This window comes from Orcinus orca, chromosome X (assembly GCF_937001465.1).
Source record: "Orcinus orca chromosome X, mOrcOrc1.1, whole genome shotgun sequence".
NCBI lineage: Eukaryota > Metazoa > Chordata > Mammalia > Artiodactyla > Delphinidae > Orcinus > Orcinus orca.
The window spans coordinates 56,771,558-56,791,142 of NC_064580.1; the positions used below are offsets into that span (position 1 = coordinate 56,771,558).

At 39.3% G+C, this 19,585-nt stretch overlaps 1 protein-coding gene across 1 annotated transcript in view; it reads right to left on the minus strand.

Moving 5' to 3' along the window:
• The window catches only part of LOC117198052 (dedicator of cytokinesis protein 11-like), a 130,666-nt gene that overhangs the window by 20,542 nt on the left and 90,539 nt on the right, over positions 1-19,585 (minus strand). Inside the window, exon 19 of the mRNA XM_049704604.1 lies at positions 15,223-15,360. Coding sequence (XP_049560561.1) covers positions 15,238-15,360 — 123 coding nt within the window. The 3' untranslated portion in view covers positions 15,223-15,237. The remainder of the gene's footprint in view (positions 1-15,222; positions 15,361-19,585) is intronic.

Sequence of the window (19,585 nt, forward strand, 5' to 3'; positions counted from 1 at the left end):
AGATTACAAAATCTGGTAACAAAATGACTAATTTTATTATCAAGTGTACTTCCATTCAGTTCCTCACATTCCTACCTAATAGCTTTGTTACTTTGAAGAAATCACTTATTTTTCCGTGTTTCTCTTTTGTTATTTCTAAAATCAGCACAATTACACCTACTCCAACTAATTCATTTCAAAAACATTTACTAGGTAGCTACTACATATCAAACATTAGGCTGGCAGCTGGAGATTCAGAACTAAAACTGCTTCAGTTCCTGTCTTTATGGAGCTCACAACCTAGTAGGGAAATAATACAAATTACACATGGTATGACAAAAAATATATATTGATACACATAGAAAGGAGTGGTTGATTCTGATCATAGCCTCAGGAAGGTGGTAACTATGTGTGAGCTAGACATTACAATCTTATAAAGTATTTACCAGAGAGATAAGGAATTGCCTAATATGTTCTGAAAATTCCAAGCTATTCAGTACTGATGGAGCATGGGATGGGCACTTCTGTTTTTCTCTGTATCTTGGCTGTTGAGAATAAGGCTGCAATAAAGATGAGAGTGCATATACCTCTTCAATATCCTCCTTTTATTTAATTTGGGTATATGGTCAGAAGTGGAATTATTGTATAATATGTTAGATATATGTTTAATTTATTGAGAAACCTCCACATTATTTTCCATAGTGGTTGAACAAGTTTACATTTCCATGAACAATGTACAAGGGTTCACTTTTTGCCACATCCTCACCAATACTTGTTTTCTCTTGTCTTCTTGTTGATAGCCATTCTAAAAGGTAAGAGGTGATATCTCACTGTAGTTTTGATTTGCATTTTCATGATGATCAGTGATGTTGAGCATCTTTTGTTTTACCTGTTAACCATTTGTATGTCTTTGGAAAAATATCTATTTAGTTATTTTGCCCATTTTAATTTAATTTTTGTTATTGAATTAAATGAGTACTTTATATACTTTGGTTATTAACCCATTATCATTACATGGTTTGCAAATGTTTTCTCCCATTCCATAGGTTGCTTTTCAATTTTGTTGTTTCTTTTGCGTGCAGATACTTTTTAGTTTGATGTCCCACTTGCTGTGGTTTGCTTTTGTTGTTTGTGTTTTCAATGTCATATCCAGAAAATAATTGCCAAAACCAATGACAAGGGTCTTCTCCCCTAAGTTTTATTGTAGGAATTTTATGGTATTGGGTCTTATGGCTAACTCTTTGATCCATTTCCAGTTAATTTTTGTGAGCGGTATAATATATGGGTCCAATTTCATTGTTCTGCATGTGTTTATCCAGTTTTCCTGGCACCGTTTGTTGAAGAGACTATACTTTTCTCATTGGGTGTTCTTGTCTCCATAGTTGACTATTAGTTAATGTATATGTGGAGGTTTAATTCTGGGCTATATATTCTGTTCCATTGGTCTATGTGTGTATTTTTTATGCCAGTTTCATAATGTCTTTCCTGAGAAAAAAGAACAAAGCCAGAGGTATCACATTTCCTGGTTTCAAACTGCACTGCAAAGTCATTCTGATTCTTTATATGATGTAGGTTATTCACGTTTGGATCTGTAAGAAACTCATTGGATATGTATCCCCTCTCAGAATAAACTAATTTCTCAAACAATAAGTATCCTTATGCTATCATTACATCAATATATATTTTTTAATCTTTTGGCTGCACCACACGGCATGTGGGATCTTAGTTCCCCGACCAGGGATCGAATCCACGTTCCCTGAATTGGAAGTGCAGAGTCTTAACCACTGGACCACCAGGGAAGTCCCCAATAAATTTTTTTAAAGCCAGCCATCCTTGGTTTCCAATGCTCTTCATGTTCATTTTTATTTTTCAAAGTTTCCAGGGTTACATCTCTTTATGAAGCAATATATATCAATCATATTATAGTGCACAGCAAACAACACAACAGAAGAAATTAATACTGTTCTAAAAATAAGAGCACCACAAGGTAGATTTCCCACCTCCACTGCCTTGAATCAGGCACTTATCTTCTTTTGGAAAATTGCCAACAGCCCACTAACATTTTTCCTTCTGTAGTCTACCTATCTCTTTACCACCCTCTCAATCCATCTTCTTTCAGACTATCCTTTGTAACCATAGTTCTCATTACAATATCCATTCCTCTCTCATACCCCATACTGACTCAAAAACCATTTACAGAATCATGCCCTAAATCATGGTCATAATATTCAAGGTGCTCTATATTCTGATTCTTACCACAACTCCTTCCTACACAATGTGATATTCTGGAGGTAAAGTGAGGGAAACAAAATACTGGTTTTCTCATCAGACAGATTTGGGAATGAATTGCTATCCTGCTACTAACTTTTTTTGTGACCTTGGTCAAATTACTTAGCCTTTTGGGGCTACAGTCCCCTCATCTGTGAAACAGAGTTTATTGCCTACAATCACAGGAATACTGAGAAAAAAATATCATGTCTATAAAACTACCTTGTTAAATTCCTTGTACACAGTAGGATTTACCAGACATCTTTCAAACACGCTGTATCCTTTCATGCCTTTCTCCTTGTTCATGTCACTCACTCTGCCTGGAATGACTTATATGTACATTTAATGACACTTTTTACTGAGTACCCACTAAGCTCTTGCTCAAAAGTGCATAATATAGTTTATGGTACCAAGATGCCTCTCCTTTCTCTGCCTACTTCCCTTCTAGGGTCCACTTCAACTGTTGTCTTCTCTTGGAACCTGTGATCCCCCAAGAAAATATGGTAACCATCAAAACTGATTTGTAAAGCCAAAAGTACCATAGAAAAGCCAGGTTACATATTATTATCATCACTTATACTACTATTAAGCCATCTTCAAGTTTCGGTCGTAAGCACACTTTATATAGTTTTTTAAGATTTTACTCAATATTTTCAACAGTAACTCCTTTAAGGGCACTACCTGATAACTTTCTTTATGATTCAGCTTCTTGACTAATATCAGAACCCCTATATTCTAATGGGCAGTGACATCTTATGATCAAAAATTATTAAATACTCATACCTACTAAACTTATCAGGTCTTGATGAGCTTCATAAAATTAAATTATAGGAATATCTGGAACTGGTGATCTATTTTTAAAGTTTCTTTAATTATTTTCTTGTTTTTCCCCCAGTCTATGCAGGGATATTTAATTCTTTTCATGTAATTCCATTCACTTATTTTAAAAAACTCAAAAGTCTTTAGAAATTTTATTCTTAACTTCTTCATCTCTGCCTTCAGGAGAGGGTCTAATAATTTATACTCTTTTAAAATATTTTTGTTTAACTTCTTATTTTATTTAATTTTATACTGTATTTTTTTTCATTTTGGTTAATTTAGCTGGTGCTCTAACATTATTATTTTTTTAAATTTTGGTTCAAATCATATTTTTATTAGCTCAGATTTCTTCACATTTCACTGCATTTGGAAGTTTGCTCCCACCTTAATGTGCTTCCCATCCAATCCGAATTGATTAACTTCTACTGATCATTCAAGGTCTTTTCCAAATGACCCCTCCTCAAAAAATAAGCTTAACACTCTCATTCAAAAGTAAATTTTACATAACGCCATATATGACAAATCCACAGCTAAGATTATACTCAACAGTGAAAAGCTGAAAGCATTGTCTCTAAGATCAGGAACAAGACTAGGATGCCCACTCTCACCGTTTTTATTCAACATAGTTTTGGAATACCTAGCCACAGAAACCAGAGAAGAAAAAGAAAAAACAAGGAATCCAAGTTGTAAAAGAAGTAAAACATTCACTATTTGCAGATGACATGATACTATACATACAAAACAGTAAAGATGCTACCAAAAAACTACTAGAGTTTATCAACAAATTTGGTAAAGTGTCAAGATACAAAATTAACACACAGAAATCTGTTGCATTCCTATAAACTAACAATGAAAGATCAGAAAGAGAAATTAAGGAAATAATCCCATTTACCATTGAATTAAAAAGAATAAAATATCTAAGAATAAACCTACCTAAGGTGGCAAAAGACCTGTACTCCAAAAAGTATAAGATGTTGATGAAAGAAATTGAAGATGACACAGATGGAAACATACACTGTATTCCTGGATTGGAAGAAACAACATTGTCAAAATAGAAATACTATCCAAGGCAATCTACAAATTCAGTGCAATTCCTATTAAATTACCAATGGCATTTTACAACACAATTAGAACAAAATTTTTTTTAAGTTATATGGAAATACAAAAGACCCCAAATATGCAAAACAATCTTGAGAAAGAAGAATGGAGCTAAAGAAATCTGGCTCCTTGACTTCAGACCATCCCGCAAAGCTATGGTAATCAAAACACCATGGGACTGGCACAAAAAGAGACACATAGATCAGTGGAACAAGATAGAGAGTCCAGAAGAAAACCCACGCACTTACGTCATAAAATCTACAACAAAGGAGGCAAGAATATACAATGGAGAAAAGACAGTCTCTTCAGTAAGTGGTGCTAGGAAATCTGGACAGCTGTATGTAAAAGAATGAAATTATAACATTCTCTAACACCATATACAAAAATAAGATGAAAATGGATTAAAGACCTAAACATAAGACCCAATACTATAAAACTCCTAGAGGAAAACATAAGCAGATCTCTCTTTGACAAAAATCACAGCAATATTTCTTGGATCTGTCTCCTAAAACAAAGGAAACAAAAGCAAAAATAAACAAATGAACCTAATTAAACTTCAAAGCCTTTGCACAGCAAAGGAAACCATAGACAAAAGGAAATGACAACCTACAGAATGGGAGAAAATTTTTGCAAATGATGAAACCGACAAGTGCTTAATTTCCCAAATATCCAAACAGCACATATAGCTTAATATAAAACAAAATTTTTAAATGAGCAGAAGACCTAAATAGATATTTCTCCAAAGAAGACATACAAATGCCCAACAGGCACATGAAAGGAGGCTCAACATCACTAAATATCAGAGAAATGGAAATCAAAACTACAATGAGATATCATCTCAAACCGGTCAGAATGGCCATCATCAAAAAATCTACAAACAATAAATGCTGGAGAGGGTGTGGAGAAAAGGGAACACTCTTGCACGGTTGGTGGGAATGTAAATTGATACAGCCACTATGGAGAACAGTATGGAGGTTCCTTATAAAAACAAAAATAGAACTACCATATGACACAGCAATACCACTACTGGGCATATACCCTGAGAAAACCATAATTCAAAAAGAGTCATGTACCACAATGTTCATTGCAGCTCTATTTACAATAGCCAGGACATGGAAGCAACCTAAGTGTCCATTGACAGATGAATGTATAAAGAAGATGTGGCCCATGTATACAATCGAATATTATTCAGCCATAGAAAGAAAAGAAATTAAGTTATTTGTAGTGAAGTGGATGGACCTAGAATCTGTCATACAGAGTGAAGTTAGTCAGAAAAAGAAAAACAAATACCATGTGCTAATACATATATATGGAATCTAAAAAAAAAAAACAAAAAACGGTCATGAAGAACCTAAAGGCAAGACTAAGGGCAAGGGAATAGACACAGACCTACTAGAGAATGAACTTGAAGACACGGGGAGGGGGAAGGGTAAGCTGGAACAAAGTGCGTGAGTGGCATGGCCAATATACACTACCAAATGTAAAATAGATAGCTAGTAGGAAGCAGCCGCATAGCACAGGGAGATAAGCTCGGTGCTTTCTGAGCACATAGAGCGGTGGGATAGGGAGGGTGGGAGGGAAACGCAAGAGGGAGGAGATATGGGGATATATGTATACATATAGCTGATTCACTTTGTTATACAGCAGAAACTAACACAACATTGTAAAGCAATTATACTCCAACAAAGATTAAAAAAAAAAGCAGTTCTAAGAGGAAAGTTTATAGCAATAAAAGATTACCACAGGAAACAATAAAACAAAAATCCCAAAAAAGCAACCTAAGCTTACACTTAAATGAAGTAGAAAAAGAACAAACAAAAGCCACTGTTGGTAGAAGAAATGAGAGATGAGAGAAGAAATAAGTGAAATGAAGACTAAAAAAAAAACTAAATAAAAATAAGAAAGAACAATGAAACTAAGAACTTTATTTATGAAAAGATAAAGAAGATTGATAAACCATTAGTCAAACGATCAATAAGAAAAGAGAGACCAAGTATAATCAGAAATGAAACAGAAGAAGTCAAAACTGACATTATAGAGATAGAAAGGATCATAAGAGATTACTACAAATAATTATGCAAAAATTAAATAGAAAATCTAGAAGATATGGAGAAATTCCTAGAAATGTACAATCTCACAAGATAGGACCAGGAAGAAATGGAAAATATCCACAGACCAAGTATCAGTAAAGAAATTGAAACAGTAATAAAGAAAACTTCCAACAAACAAAACCCTAGGAGCAGACAGCTTCACAGGTAAATACTACCAAACATTTAGAGAAGAGTTAATGCCTGTCCTCAAAATGTTCCAAATACTTGCAGAGGAATGAACACTTCCAAACTCATTCTATGTAGCCAGCATTCCCTTGATAACAAAACAAAACAAAAATATAAAAAACAGAAAGAAAATTACTGACCAGTATTACTGAGGAACATAGGTGCAAAATCCTCAACAAAATACTAGCAATCCAAATTCAACAACACATTAAAAGGTCCATCACCATGATCAAGTGGGATTTATCCCAGAGATGCAAGTATGGATCAAACCACAAATCAGTCAATTTGATACACCACAGTAATAAAGTAAAGAAAAAAAATTATGAGCATCTCGAAAGATGCAGAAAACTGTTGAGAAAATTTAATATCCATTTATGATAAGAGCTCTCAATATAATATGTACAGAGGGAACATATTTCAACACAATAAAGGCCATATATGACAAATCAACAGCTAACATCATACCCTATGTTGAAAAGCTGAAAGAACTTCCTATAAGTCCAGGATGCCCATTCTCACCACTTTTATTTAACAGTATTGGGAGAGACAGGGAAGCTGGCGGAAGAGTAAGACATGGAGATCACTTCCTCCCCACAGATACACCAGAAATACATCTACACATGGAAAAACTCCTACAGAACACCCACTGAATGCTGGCAGAAGACCTCAGACCTCCCAAAAGACAAGAAACTCCCCAGGTACCTGGGTAGGCCAAAAGAAAAAAGAAAAGACAAAAGAATAGGGACAGGACCTACACCAGTGGGAGGGAGCTGTGAAGGAGGAAAGGTTTCCACACACTAGGAAGCCCCTTCACAGGTGGAGACTGCGGGTGGCAGAGGGGGGAAGCTTCGGAGCTGTGGAGGAGAGCACATCAACAGGGGTGCGCAGGGCAAAGTGGAGAGATTCCCGCACAGAAGATCAGTGCCAACCAGCACTCACCAGCCCGAGAGGCTTGCCTGCTCACCCGCCAGGGCGGGCGGGGGCTGGGAGCTGAGGCTCGGGCTTTGGTCAGATGCTGGGAGAGGACCGGCGACTTGAACACAGCCTGAAGGGGTTGTGCACCACGGCTAGCCGGGAGGGAGTCCGGGGAAAACTCTGGACCTGCCGAAGAGGCAAGAGACATATCTTCCCTCTTGGTTTGCTGGTGCACGAGGAGAGGGGATTAAGAGCGCTGCCTAAAGGAGCTCCACAGACAGGTGCGAGCTGCGGCTAACAGTGCAGACCCGAGAGACGGGCATGAGACGCTAAGGCTGCTGTTGCCGCCAACAAGAAGCCTCTTTGTGAGCACAGGTCACTAACCACACCACCCTTCCAGGGAGCCTGTACAGCCCGCCACTGCCAGCGTCATGGGATCCAGGGACAACTTCCCCGGGAGAACGAACGGCGCGCCTGAGGCTGGTGCAACGTCCCGCTGGCCTCTGCCACTGCAGGGTCGCCCCGCACTCCATGTCCCTCCCTCCCTCCCCCTGGCCTGACTGAGCCAGAGACCCTGAATCAGCTGCTCCTTTAACCCCGTCCTGTCTGAGCTAAGAAAAGATGCCCTCCGGCGACCTACATGCAGAGGCGGGGCCAAATCCAAAGCTGAGCCCCAGGAGCTGTGCGAACATAGAAGAGAAAGGGAAATTTCTCCCAGCAGCCTCAGGAGCAGCGGATTAAATCTTCACAAACAACTTGATGAACCCTGCATCAGTGGAATACCTGAATAGACAACAAATCATCCCAAATTGAGGAGGTGGACTTTGAGAGCAAAATTCATTATATTTTCCTCTTTTCTTCTTTTTGTGAGTGTGTATGTTTCTGTGTGAGATTTTGTCTGTATAGCTTTGCTTTCACCATTTGTCCTAGGGTTCTGTTTGTCCGTTTTCTTTAATTTTTTAAAAATAATTATTTTTTATTTTAATAACTTTATCTTTATTTTATTTTATTTCATCCTCTTTCTTTCTTTTTTCTGTCTACTTTTTCTCCCTTTTATTCTGAGCCGAGTGGATGAAAGGCTCTTGGTGCTGCAGCCAGGAGTTAGTGTTGTGCCTCTGACGTGGGAGAGGCAGCTTCAGGACACTGTTCCACAAAAGACCTCCCAGCTCCACAAAATATCAAACGGCGAAAATCACCCAGAGATCTCCATCTCAACACCAAAACCCAGCTTCACTCAAAGACCAGCAAGCTAGAGTGCTGGACACCCTATGCCAGACAACTAGCAAGACAGGAACACAACACCACCCATTAGCAGAGAGGCTGCCTAAAATCATAATAAGGCCACAGACACCTCAAAACACACCACCAGACGTGGAACTGCCCACCAGAAAGACAAGATCCAGGCTCATCCACCAGAAGACAGAAACTAGTCCCTTCCACCAGGAGGCCTACACAACCCACTGAACCAACTTTAGCCACTGGGGACAGACACCAAAAACAACGGGAACTACAAACCTGCAGCCTTCAAAAAGGAGACCCCAAGCAGAGTAAGATAAGCAAAATGAGAAGACAGAAAAATACACAGCAGATGAAGGAGCAAGGTAAAAACCCACAAGACCTAACAAAGGACGAGGAAATAGGCAGTCGACCTGAGAAAGAATTCAGAATAATGATAGTAAAGATGATCCAAAATCTTGGAAATAGAATAGAGAAAATGCAAGAGACATTTAAGAAGGACCTAGAAGAACTAAAGAGGAAACAAGCAACCATGAACAACACAAAAACTGAAATTAAAAATACTCTAGAAGGGATCAAGAGCAGAATAACTGAGGCAGAAGAACGGATAAGTGCCCTGGGAGATAAAATAGTGGAAAAAACTACTGCAGAACAGAATAAAGAAAAAAGAACGAAAAGAACTGAGGACAGTCTCAGAGACCTCTGGGACAACATTAAACACACCAACATAAGAATTACAGGGGTCCCAGTAGAATAAGAGAAAAAAAAAGGGACTGAGAAAATATTTGAGGAGATTAGAGTTGAAAACTTCCCTAATATGGGAAAGGAAATAGTTAATCAATTACATTAAGCACAGAGAGGCCCATACAGGATAAATCCAAGGAGAAACATGCCAAGACACATATTAATCAAACTATCAAAAATTAAATACAAAGAAAACATATTAAAAGCAGCAAGGGAAAAACAACAAATAACACACAAGGGAATCTCCATAAGGATAACAGCTGATCTCTCAGCAGAAAATCTGCAGGCCAGAAAGGAGTGGCAGACATATTTAAAGAGATGAAGGAGAAAAAGCTACAACCAAGATTACTCTACCAAGCAAGGATCTCATTGAGATTTGATGGAGAAATTAAAACATTTACAGACAAACAAAAGCTGAGAGAGGTTAGCACCACCAAACCAGCATTAAAACAAATGCTAAAGGAACTTCTCTAGGCAAGAAACACAGGAAAAGGAAAAGACCTACAATAACAAAACCAAAACAATTAAGAAAATGGGAATAGGAACATACATATTGATAATTGCCTTAAATGTAAATGGACTAAATGCTCCCACCAAAAAACACAGACTGGCTGAATGGATACCAAAACATGACCCATATATATGCTATCTACAAGAGACCCACTTCGAACCTAGGGAAACATACAGAGTGAAAGTGAGGGGATGGAAAAAGATATTCCATGCAAATGGAAACCAAAAGTAAGCTCTAGTAGCAATTCTCATATCAGACAAAATTGACTTTAAAATAAAGACTATTAGAGGAGACAAACAAGGACACTACATAATGATCAAGGGATCGATCCAAGAAGATATAACAATTGTAAATACTTATGCACCCAACATAGGAGCACCTCAATACATATGGCAAAAACTAACAGCCATAAAAGGGGAAATCGACAGTAACACATTCATAGTAGGGGACTTTAACACCCCACTTTCACCCATGGACAGATCATCCAAAATGAAAATAAATAAGGAAACACAAACTTTAAATCATACATTAAACAAGATGGACTTCACTGATATTTATAGGACATTCCATCCAAAAACAACAGAATACACATTTTTCTCAAGTGCTCATGGAACATTCTCCAAGACAGATCATATCTTCAGTCACAAATCAAGCCTTGGTAAATTTAAGAAAATTGAAATTGTATCAAGTATTTTTTCCGACCACAACACTATGAGACTAGATATCAATTACAGGAAAACATCTGTAAAAAATATAAACACATGGAGGCTAAGCAATACACTACTTAATAATGAAGTGATCACTGAAGAAATCAAAGACAAAATCAAAAAATACCTAGAAACAAATGACAATGGAGACACGATGGCCCAAAACCTATGGGATGCAGGAAAAGCAGTTCTAGGAGGGAAGTTTATAGCACTACAATCCTACCTTAAGAAACAGGAAACATCTCGAATAAACAAACTAACCATGCACCTAAGGCAATTAGAGAAAGAAGAACAAAAAAACCCCAAAGCTAGCAGAAGGAAATAAATCATAAAGATCAGATCAGAAATAAATGAAAAAGAAAGGAAGGAAACGCTAGCAAAGATCAATAAAACTAAAAGCTGGTTCTTTGAGAAGATAAACAAAATAGATAAACCATTAGCCAGATTCATCAAGAAAAAAAGGGAGAAGACTCAAATCAATAGAATTAAGAAATGAAAAAGGAGAAGTAACAACTGACACTGCAGAAATACAAAAGATCATGAGAGATTACTACAAGCAACTCTATGCCAATAAAATGGACAACCTGGAAGAAATGGACAAATTCTTAGAAATGCACAACCTGCCAAGGCTGAATCAGGAAGAAACAGAAAATATGAACAGACCAATCACAAGCACTGAAATTGAAACTGTGATTAAAAATCTTCCAACAAACAAAAGCCCAGGACCAGATGGCTTCACAGGCGAATTCTATCAAACATTTAGAGAAGAGCTAACACCTATCCTTCTTGAACTCTTCCAAATAGAGCAGAGGGAGGAACACTCCCAAACTCATTCTATGAGGCCACCATCACCTAGATACCAAAACCAGACAAGGATGTCACAAAGAAAGAAAACTACAGGCCAATATCACTGATGAACATTGATGCAAAAATCCTCAACAAAATACTAGCAAACAGAATCCAACAGCACATTAAAAGGATCATACACCATGATCAAGTGGGGTTTATTCCAGGAATGCAAGCATTCTTTCATATACACAAATCAATCAACGTGATACACCATATTAACAAATTGAAGGAGAAAAACCATATGATCATCTCAATAGATTCAGAGAAAGCTTTCGACAAAATTCAACTCATTTATGATTAAATCCCAGCAGAAGGTAGGCATAGAGGGAACTTTCCTCAACATAATAAAGGCCATGTATGACAAAACCACAGCCAACATCATCCTCAATGGTGAAAAACTGAAAGCATTTCCACTAAGATCAGGAATAAGACAAGGTTGCCCACTCTCACCACTCTTATTCAACATAGTTTTGGAAGTTTTAGCCACAGCAATCAGAGAAGAAAAGGAAATAAAAGGAATCCAAAACAGAAAAGAAGAAGTAAAGCTGTCACTGTTTGCAGATGACATGATACTATACATAGAGAATCCTAAAGATGCTACCAGAAAACTACTAGAGCTAATCAATGAATTTGGTAAAGTAGCAGGATACAAAATTAATGCACAGAAACCTCTGGCATTCCTATACACTAATGATGAAAAATCTGAAGGTGAAATCAAGAAAACACTCCCATTTACCATTGCAACAAAAAGACTAAAATATCTAGGAATAAACCTACATATGGAGACAAAAGACCTGTATGCAGAAAATTATAAGACACTGATGAAAGAAATTAAAGATGATACAAATAGATGGAGAGATATACCATGTTCCTGGATTGGAAGAGTCAACATTGTGAAAATGACTCTAGTACCCAAAGCAATCTATAGATTCAATGCAATCCCTATCAAACTACCACTGGCATTTTTCACAGAACTAGAACAAAAAAAATCACAGTTTGTATGGAAACACAAAAGACCCCGAATAGCCAAAGCAATCCTGAGAACGAAAAACGAAGCTGGAGGAATCAGGCTCCCTGACTTCAGCTTATACTACAAAGCTACAGTAATCAAGACAGCATGGTACTGGCACAAAAACAGAAAGACAGATCAATGGAACAGGATAGAAAGCCCAGAGATAAACCCACGCACATATGGTCACCTTATCTTTGACAAAGGAGGCAGGAATGTACAGTGGAGAAAAGACAGCCTCTTCAATAAGTGGTGCTGGGAAAACTAGACAGGTACATGTAAAAGTATGAGATTAGATCACTCCCTAAACCATACACAAAAATAAGCTCAAAATGGATTAAAGACCTAAATGTAAGGCCAGAAACTATCAAACTCTTAGAGGAAAACATAGGAAGAACACTCTATGACATAAATCACAGCAAGATCCTTTTTGACCCACCTTCTAGAGAAATGGAAATGAAAACAAAAATAAACAAATGGGACCTAATGAAACTTCAAAGCTTTTGCCCAGCAAAGGAAACCATAAAGAAGACCAAAAGACAACCCTCAGAATGGGAGAAAATATTTGCAAATGAAGCAACTGACAAAGGATTAATCTCCAAAATGTATAAGCAGCTCATGCAGCTCAATAACAAAAAAACAAACAACCCAATCCAAAAATGGGCAGAAGACCTAAATAGACATTTCTCCAAAGAAGATATACAGACTGCCAACAAACACATGAAAGAATGCTCAACATTATTAATCATTAGAGAAATGCAAATCAAAACTACAATGAGATATCATCTCACACCAGTCAGAATGGCCATCATCAAAAAATCTAGAAACAATAAATGCTGGAGAGGGTGTGGAGAAAAGGGAACACTCTTGCACTGCTGGTGGGAATGTGAATTGGTACAGCCACTATGGAGAACAGTAAGGAGGTTCCTTAAAAAACTACAAATAGAACTACCATATGACCCAGCAATCCCACTACTAGGCATATACCCTGAGAAAACCATAATTCAAAAAGAGTCATGTACCAAAATGCTCATTACAGCTCTATTTACAATAGCCCAGAGATGGAAACAACCTAAGTGTCCATCATCGGATGAATGGATAAAGAAGATGTGGCACATACATATAATGCAATATTACTCAGCCATAAAATGAAATGAAATTGAACTATTTGTAATGAGGTGGATGGACCTAGAGTCTGTCATACAGAGTGAAGTAAGTCTGAAAGAGAAAGACAAATATCGTATGCTAACACATATATATGGAATTTAAGGGAAAAAAATGTCATGAAGAACCTAGGGGTAAGACAGGAATAAAGACACAGACCTACTAGAGAATGAAGTTGAGGATATGGAGAGGGGGAAGGGTAAGCTGTGACAAAGCGAGAGAGAGGCATGGAGATACATACCGTACTAAACGTAAGGTAGATAGCTAGTAGGAAGCAGCCGCATAGCACAGGGAGATCAGCTCGGTGCTTTGTGACCACCTAGAGGGGTGGGATAGCGAGGGTGGGAGGGAGGGAGACGCAAGAGGGAAGAGATATGGGAACATATGTATATGTATAACTGATTTTCTTTGTTATAAAGCAGAAACTAATACACCATTGTAAAGCAATTATACTCCAATAAAGATGTAAAAATATATATATATTAAAGAATGGCAATTTAGGGCTTCCCTGGTGGCGTAGTGGTTAAGAATCTGCCTCCCAATGCAGGGACATGGTTTCAAGCCCTCATCCGGGAAGATCCCACATGCCGCGGAGCAACTAAGCCCCTGCGCCACAACTACTGAACCTGCGTTCTAGAGCCTGCGATCCACAACTACTGAGCCCACATGCCACAACTACTGAAGCCCGCACGCATGGAGCCCATGTTCCGCAACAAGAGAAGCCACCACAATGAGTAGCCCGCGCACCACAACAAAGAATAGCCCCCGCTCACCGCAACTAGGGACAGCCCGCGAGCAGCAACAAAGACCCAACGCAGCCAAAAATTTAAAAATTTAAAAAAAAAAGAACGTCAATTTAAAAATAAACCTTCAAGATCACCTAATTTTTATATCAGTTAAACCCTGTAAGTTGCCATACAAATAATGACAAAAAAGTTTTCCATGCTCAGCTATCCTATTACACAGATCGGTTAACTGAATTTGTCTTGTTGGAGTTACACATACTAGAGTGGAGGCCTAGACTGTGCCTTTCCATAATTTTAACTCCATCTTGCTTCCTAATGCTTTTAATTATGTTTAAAAGCTATCAAAACCAGATCAGAAATAAATCTTGCTATCTGTTTCAGTCACACTTATCCTAAAAGCCTAGTCTGAAGTTTTAGTTTAGATGAGGTAAGTGGCCTGAACATTTAGAGGCCACCGATACAATTCGCACTGAAAGGAAGGATTCATTCATCTGAACATGTATTGAGTGCCTACAATTTGCAAGATATCATACAAGGCCCTGGGGTTATAAGACTTGGTCTCTGCTTTCAAAGTGCTTATACACGAGTACCCTCACAGCTTATATATCTTCAGCATGACAATACTTTAAAAAGAAGCAAAAGAGAAGAAAAACTGGCAGTTGGTAATTTTAAAATGATACTCTTCAGAAAGGAATGACAGGACAAAATAAAAAGCACGTGCTGATTTTAGGGAATGCCTGGTCAGGCTCTCTTTACGTATTTTGCTGTTCTAATATTTACAAGGGTAGGATTTAATGGCTTCCTTATCTGAGGTTTGGAGAGGTCTTCGCAATGATCCCTGTTCACCTTTCCTTCTTGCTATGAAGCAAGGCCACTCGCAGCCACAAAGCTCTGCTCTTACCTTACTAATGAAAGCTCACAGTGAGGCAAAGACATGTTTCAGCGACACTTCAGATTGCCCATTTTTAAGAAAAGCAAGATGAATATCAAATACGTTTTTCATTAACGGGTTGTGGCCATCATTATTTAAAAGTTGGCTCTACAAAACATGAAAAAAAAATTTGCAGAAATAGTTTATGCTGCTCCCCCTAGAATGAGAGAACAGGCTTTACCAACATCCTGTTCATCAAACCACTGCTTGAAAAGTAACAATAGGGACTTCCGGGAAGATGGCGGAAGAGTAAGACGCGGAGATCACCTTCCTCCCGACAGATACACCAGAAATACATCTACGCGTGGAACAACTCCTACGGAGCACCTACTGAACGCTGGCAGAAGACCTCAGACCTCCCAAAAGGCAAGGAACCCCCCACGTACCTGGTTAGGGCAAAAGAAAAAACTAAACAGAGACAAAAGGATAGGGACGGGTCCTGCACCAGCGGGAGAGAGCTGTGAAGGAGGAAAAGTGTCCACACACTAGGAAGCCCCTTCGCGGGTGGAGACTTCAGGAGGCGGAGTGGGGGAGCTTGGGAGCTGCGGAGGAGAGCACAGCAACAGGGGTGCGGAGGGCAAAGCGGACAGATTCCAGCGCAGAGGATCAGGCCGACCGGAACTCGCCAGCCGAGAGGCTTGTCTGCTCGCCCGCCGGGGCGAGCGGGACTGGGAGCTGAGGCTCCGGCTTTTGTCGGAGCGCCGGGAGAGGACTGAGGTTGGCGGCGTGAACACAGCCTGCAGGGCGTTAGTGCACCGCGGCTAGCCGGGAGAGAGTCCGGGGAAAAGTCTGGACCTGCCGAAGAGGCAAGAGACTTTTACGTCCCTCTTTCTTTCCTGGTGCACGAGGAGAGGGGATTAAGAACGCTGCTTGAGAGAGCTCCAGGGACGGGCGCGAGCCGCGGCTAAAAGTGCGGAGCCCAGAGACACACATGAGACGCTAAGGCCGCTGCTGCCGCCACCAGGAGGCCTGTATGCGAACACAGGTCACTAGCCACACGCCCTTCCGGGGAGCCTGTGCAGCCCGCCACTGCCAGAGTCCCGGGATCCAGGGACAACTCCCCCGGGAGAACGCACGGCACGCCTCAGGCTGCAACGTCATGCCGGCCTCTGCCGCCGCAGGCCCGCCCCACACTCCGTGACCCTCCCTACCCCCCAGCCTGAGTGAGCCAGAGCCTCCGAATCAGCGGCTCCTTTAACCCCGTCCTGTCTGAGCAAAGAACAGACGCCCTCCGGGCGACCTACACGCACAGGCGGGGCCAAATCCAAAGCTGAGCCCCTGGGAACTGTGAGAACAAAGAAGAGAAAGGGAAATCTCTCCCAGCAGCCTCAGAAGCAGCGGATTAAAGCTCCACAATCAACTTGATATACCCTGCATCTGTGGAATACCTGAATAGACAACTGAATCATCCCAAATTAAGGAGCCCTGTGGATGAAAGGCTCTTGGGGCTGCAGCCAGGAGTCAGTGCTGTGCCTCTGAGGTGGGAGAGCCAACTTCAGGACACTGGTCCACAAGAGGCCTCCCAGCTGCACATAATATCAAACAGCAAAAATCTCCGAGAGATCTCCATCTCAACGCCAGCACCCAGCTTCACTCAACGACCAGCAAGCTACAGTGCTGGACATCCTATGCCAAACAACTAGCAAGACAGGAACACAACCCCACCCATTAGCAGAGAGGCTGCCCAAAATCATAATAAGTCTACAGACACCCCAAAACACACCACCAGACGTGGACCTGCCCACCAGAAAGACAAGATCCAGCCTCATCCACCAGAACACAGGCACTAGTACCCTCCACCAGGAAGCCGACACAACCCACTGAACCAACCTTAGCCACTGGGGACAGACACAAAAAACAACAGGAACTACGAACCTTCAGCCTGCAAAAAAGGAGACCTCAAACACAGTAAGATAAGCAAAATGAAAAGACAGAAAAACACACTGCAGATGAAGGAGCAAGATAAAAACCCACCAGACCTAACAAATGAAGAGGAAATAGGCAGTCTACCTGAAAAAGAATTCAGAATAATGATAGTAAGGTTGATCCGAAATCTTGGAGATAGAATGGACAATAGAATGGACAAAATGCAAGAATCAGTTAACAAGGACCTAGAAGAACTAAAGATGAAACAAGCAACGATGAACAACACAATAAATGAAATTAAAAGTACTCTAGATGGGATCAATAGCAGAATAACTGAGGCAGAAGAACGGATAAGTGACCTGGAAGATAAAATAGTGGAAATAACTACTGCAGAGCAGAATAAAGAAAAAAGAATGAAAAGAACTGAGGACAGTCTCAGAGACCTCTGGGACAACATTAAACGCACCAACATTCAAATTATAGGGGTTCCAGAAGAAGAAGAGAAAAAGAAAGGGACTGAGAAAATATTTGAAGAGATTATAGTTGAAAACTTCCCTAATATGGGAAAGGAAATAGTTAATCAAGTCCAGGAAGCACAGAGAGTCCCATACAGGATAAATCCAAGGAGAAATACGCCAAGACACATATTAATCAAACTGTCAAAAATTAAATACAAAGAAAACATATTAAAAGCAGCAAGGGAAAAACAACAAATAACACACAAGGGAATCCCCATAAGGTTAACAGCTGATCTTTCAGCAGAAACTCTGCAAGCCAGAAGGAAGTGGCAGGACATATTGAAAGTGTTGAAGGAGAAAAACCTGCAACCAAGATTACTCTACCCAGCAAGGATCTCATTCAGATTTGATGGAGAAATTAAAACCTTTACAGACAAGCAAAAGCTGAGAGAGTTCAGCACCACCAAACCAGCTCTACAACAACTGCTAAAGGAACTTCTCTAGGCAAGAAACACAAAAGAAGGAAAAGACCTACAATAACAAACCCAAAACAATTAAGAAAATGGGAATGGGAACACACATATCGATAATTACCTTAAATGTAAATGGACTAAATGCCCCCACCAAAAGACACAGATTGGCTGAATGGATACAAAAACAAGACGCATATATTTGCTGTCTACAAGAGACCCACTTCAGACCTAGAGACACATACAGACTGAAAGTAAGGGGATGGAAAAAGGTATTTCATGCAAATGGAAACCAAAAGAAAGCTGGAGTAGCAATTCTCATATCAGACAAAATAGACTTTAAAACAAAGACTATTAGAAGAGACAAGGACACTACATAATGATCAAGGGATCGATCCAAGAGGAAGATATAACAATTGTAAATATTTATGCACCCAACATAGATGCACCTCAATACATAAGGCAAATACTGACAACCATAAAAGGGGAAATCGACAGTAACACATTCATAGTAGGGGACTTTAACACCCCACTTTCACCAATGGACAGATCATCCAAAATGAAAATAAATAAGGAAACACAAGCTTTAAATGATACATTAAACGAGATGGAGTTAATTGATATTTATAGGACATTCCATCCAAAAACAACAGAATACACATTTTTCTCAAGTGCTCATGGAACATTCTCCAGGATAGATCATATCTTGGGTCACAAATCAAGCCTTGGTAAATTTAAGAAAATTGAAATTGTATCAAGTATCTTTTCCGACCACAACGCTATGAGACTAGATATCAATTACAGGAGAAGATCTGTAAAAAATACAAACACATGGAGGCTAAACAATACACTACTTAATAACGAAGTGATCACTGAAGAAATCAAAGGGGAAATCAAAAAATACCTAGAAACAAATGACAATGGAGACACGATGACTCAAAATCTATGGGATGCAGCAAAAGCAGTTCTAAGAGGGAAGTTTATAGCAATACAATCTTACCTTAAGAAACAGGAAACATCTCGAATAAACAACCTAACCTTGCACCTAAAGCAATTAGAGAAAGAAGAACAAAAAAACCCCAAAGTTAGCAGGAGGAAAGAAATCATAAAAATCAGATCAGAAATAAATGAAAAAGAAAGGAAGGAAACGATAGCAAAGATCAATAAAACTAAAAGCTGGTTCTTTGAAAGGATAAACAAAATTGATAAACCATTAGCCAGACTCATCAAGAAAAAAAGGGAGAAGACTCAAATCAATAGAATTAGAAATGAAAAAGGAGAAGTAACAACTGACACTGCAGAAATACAAAAGATCATGAGAGATTACTACAAGCAACTCTATGCCAATAAAATGGACAACCTGGAAGAAATGGACAAATTCTTAGAAAGGCACAACCTGCCAAGACTGAATCAGGAAGAAATAGAAAATATGAACAGACCAATCACAAGCACTGAAATTGAAACTGTGATTAAAAATCTTCCAACAAGCAAAAGCCCAGGACCAGATGGCTTCACAGGCGAATTCTATCAAACATTTAG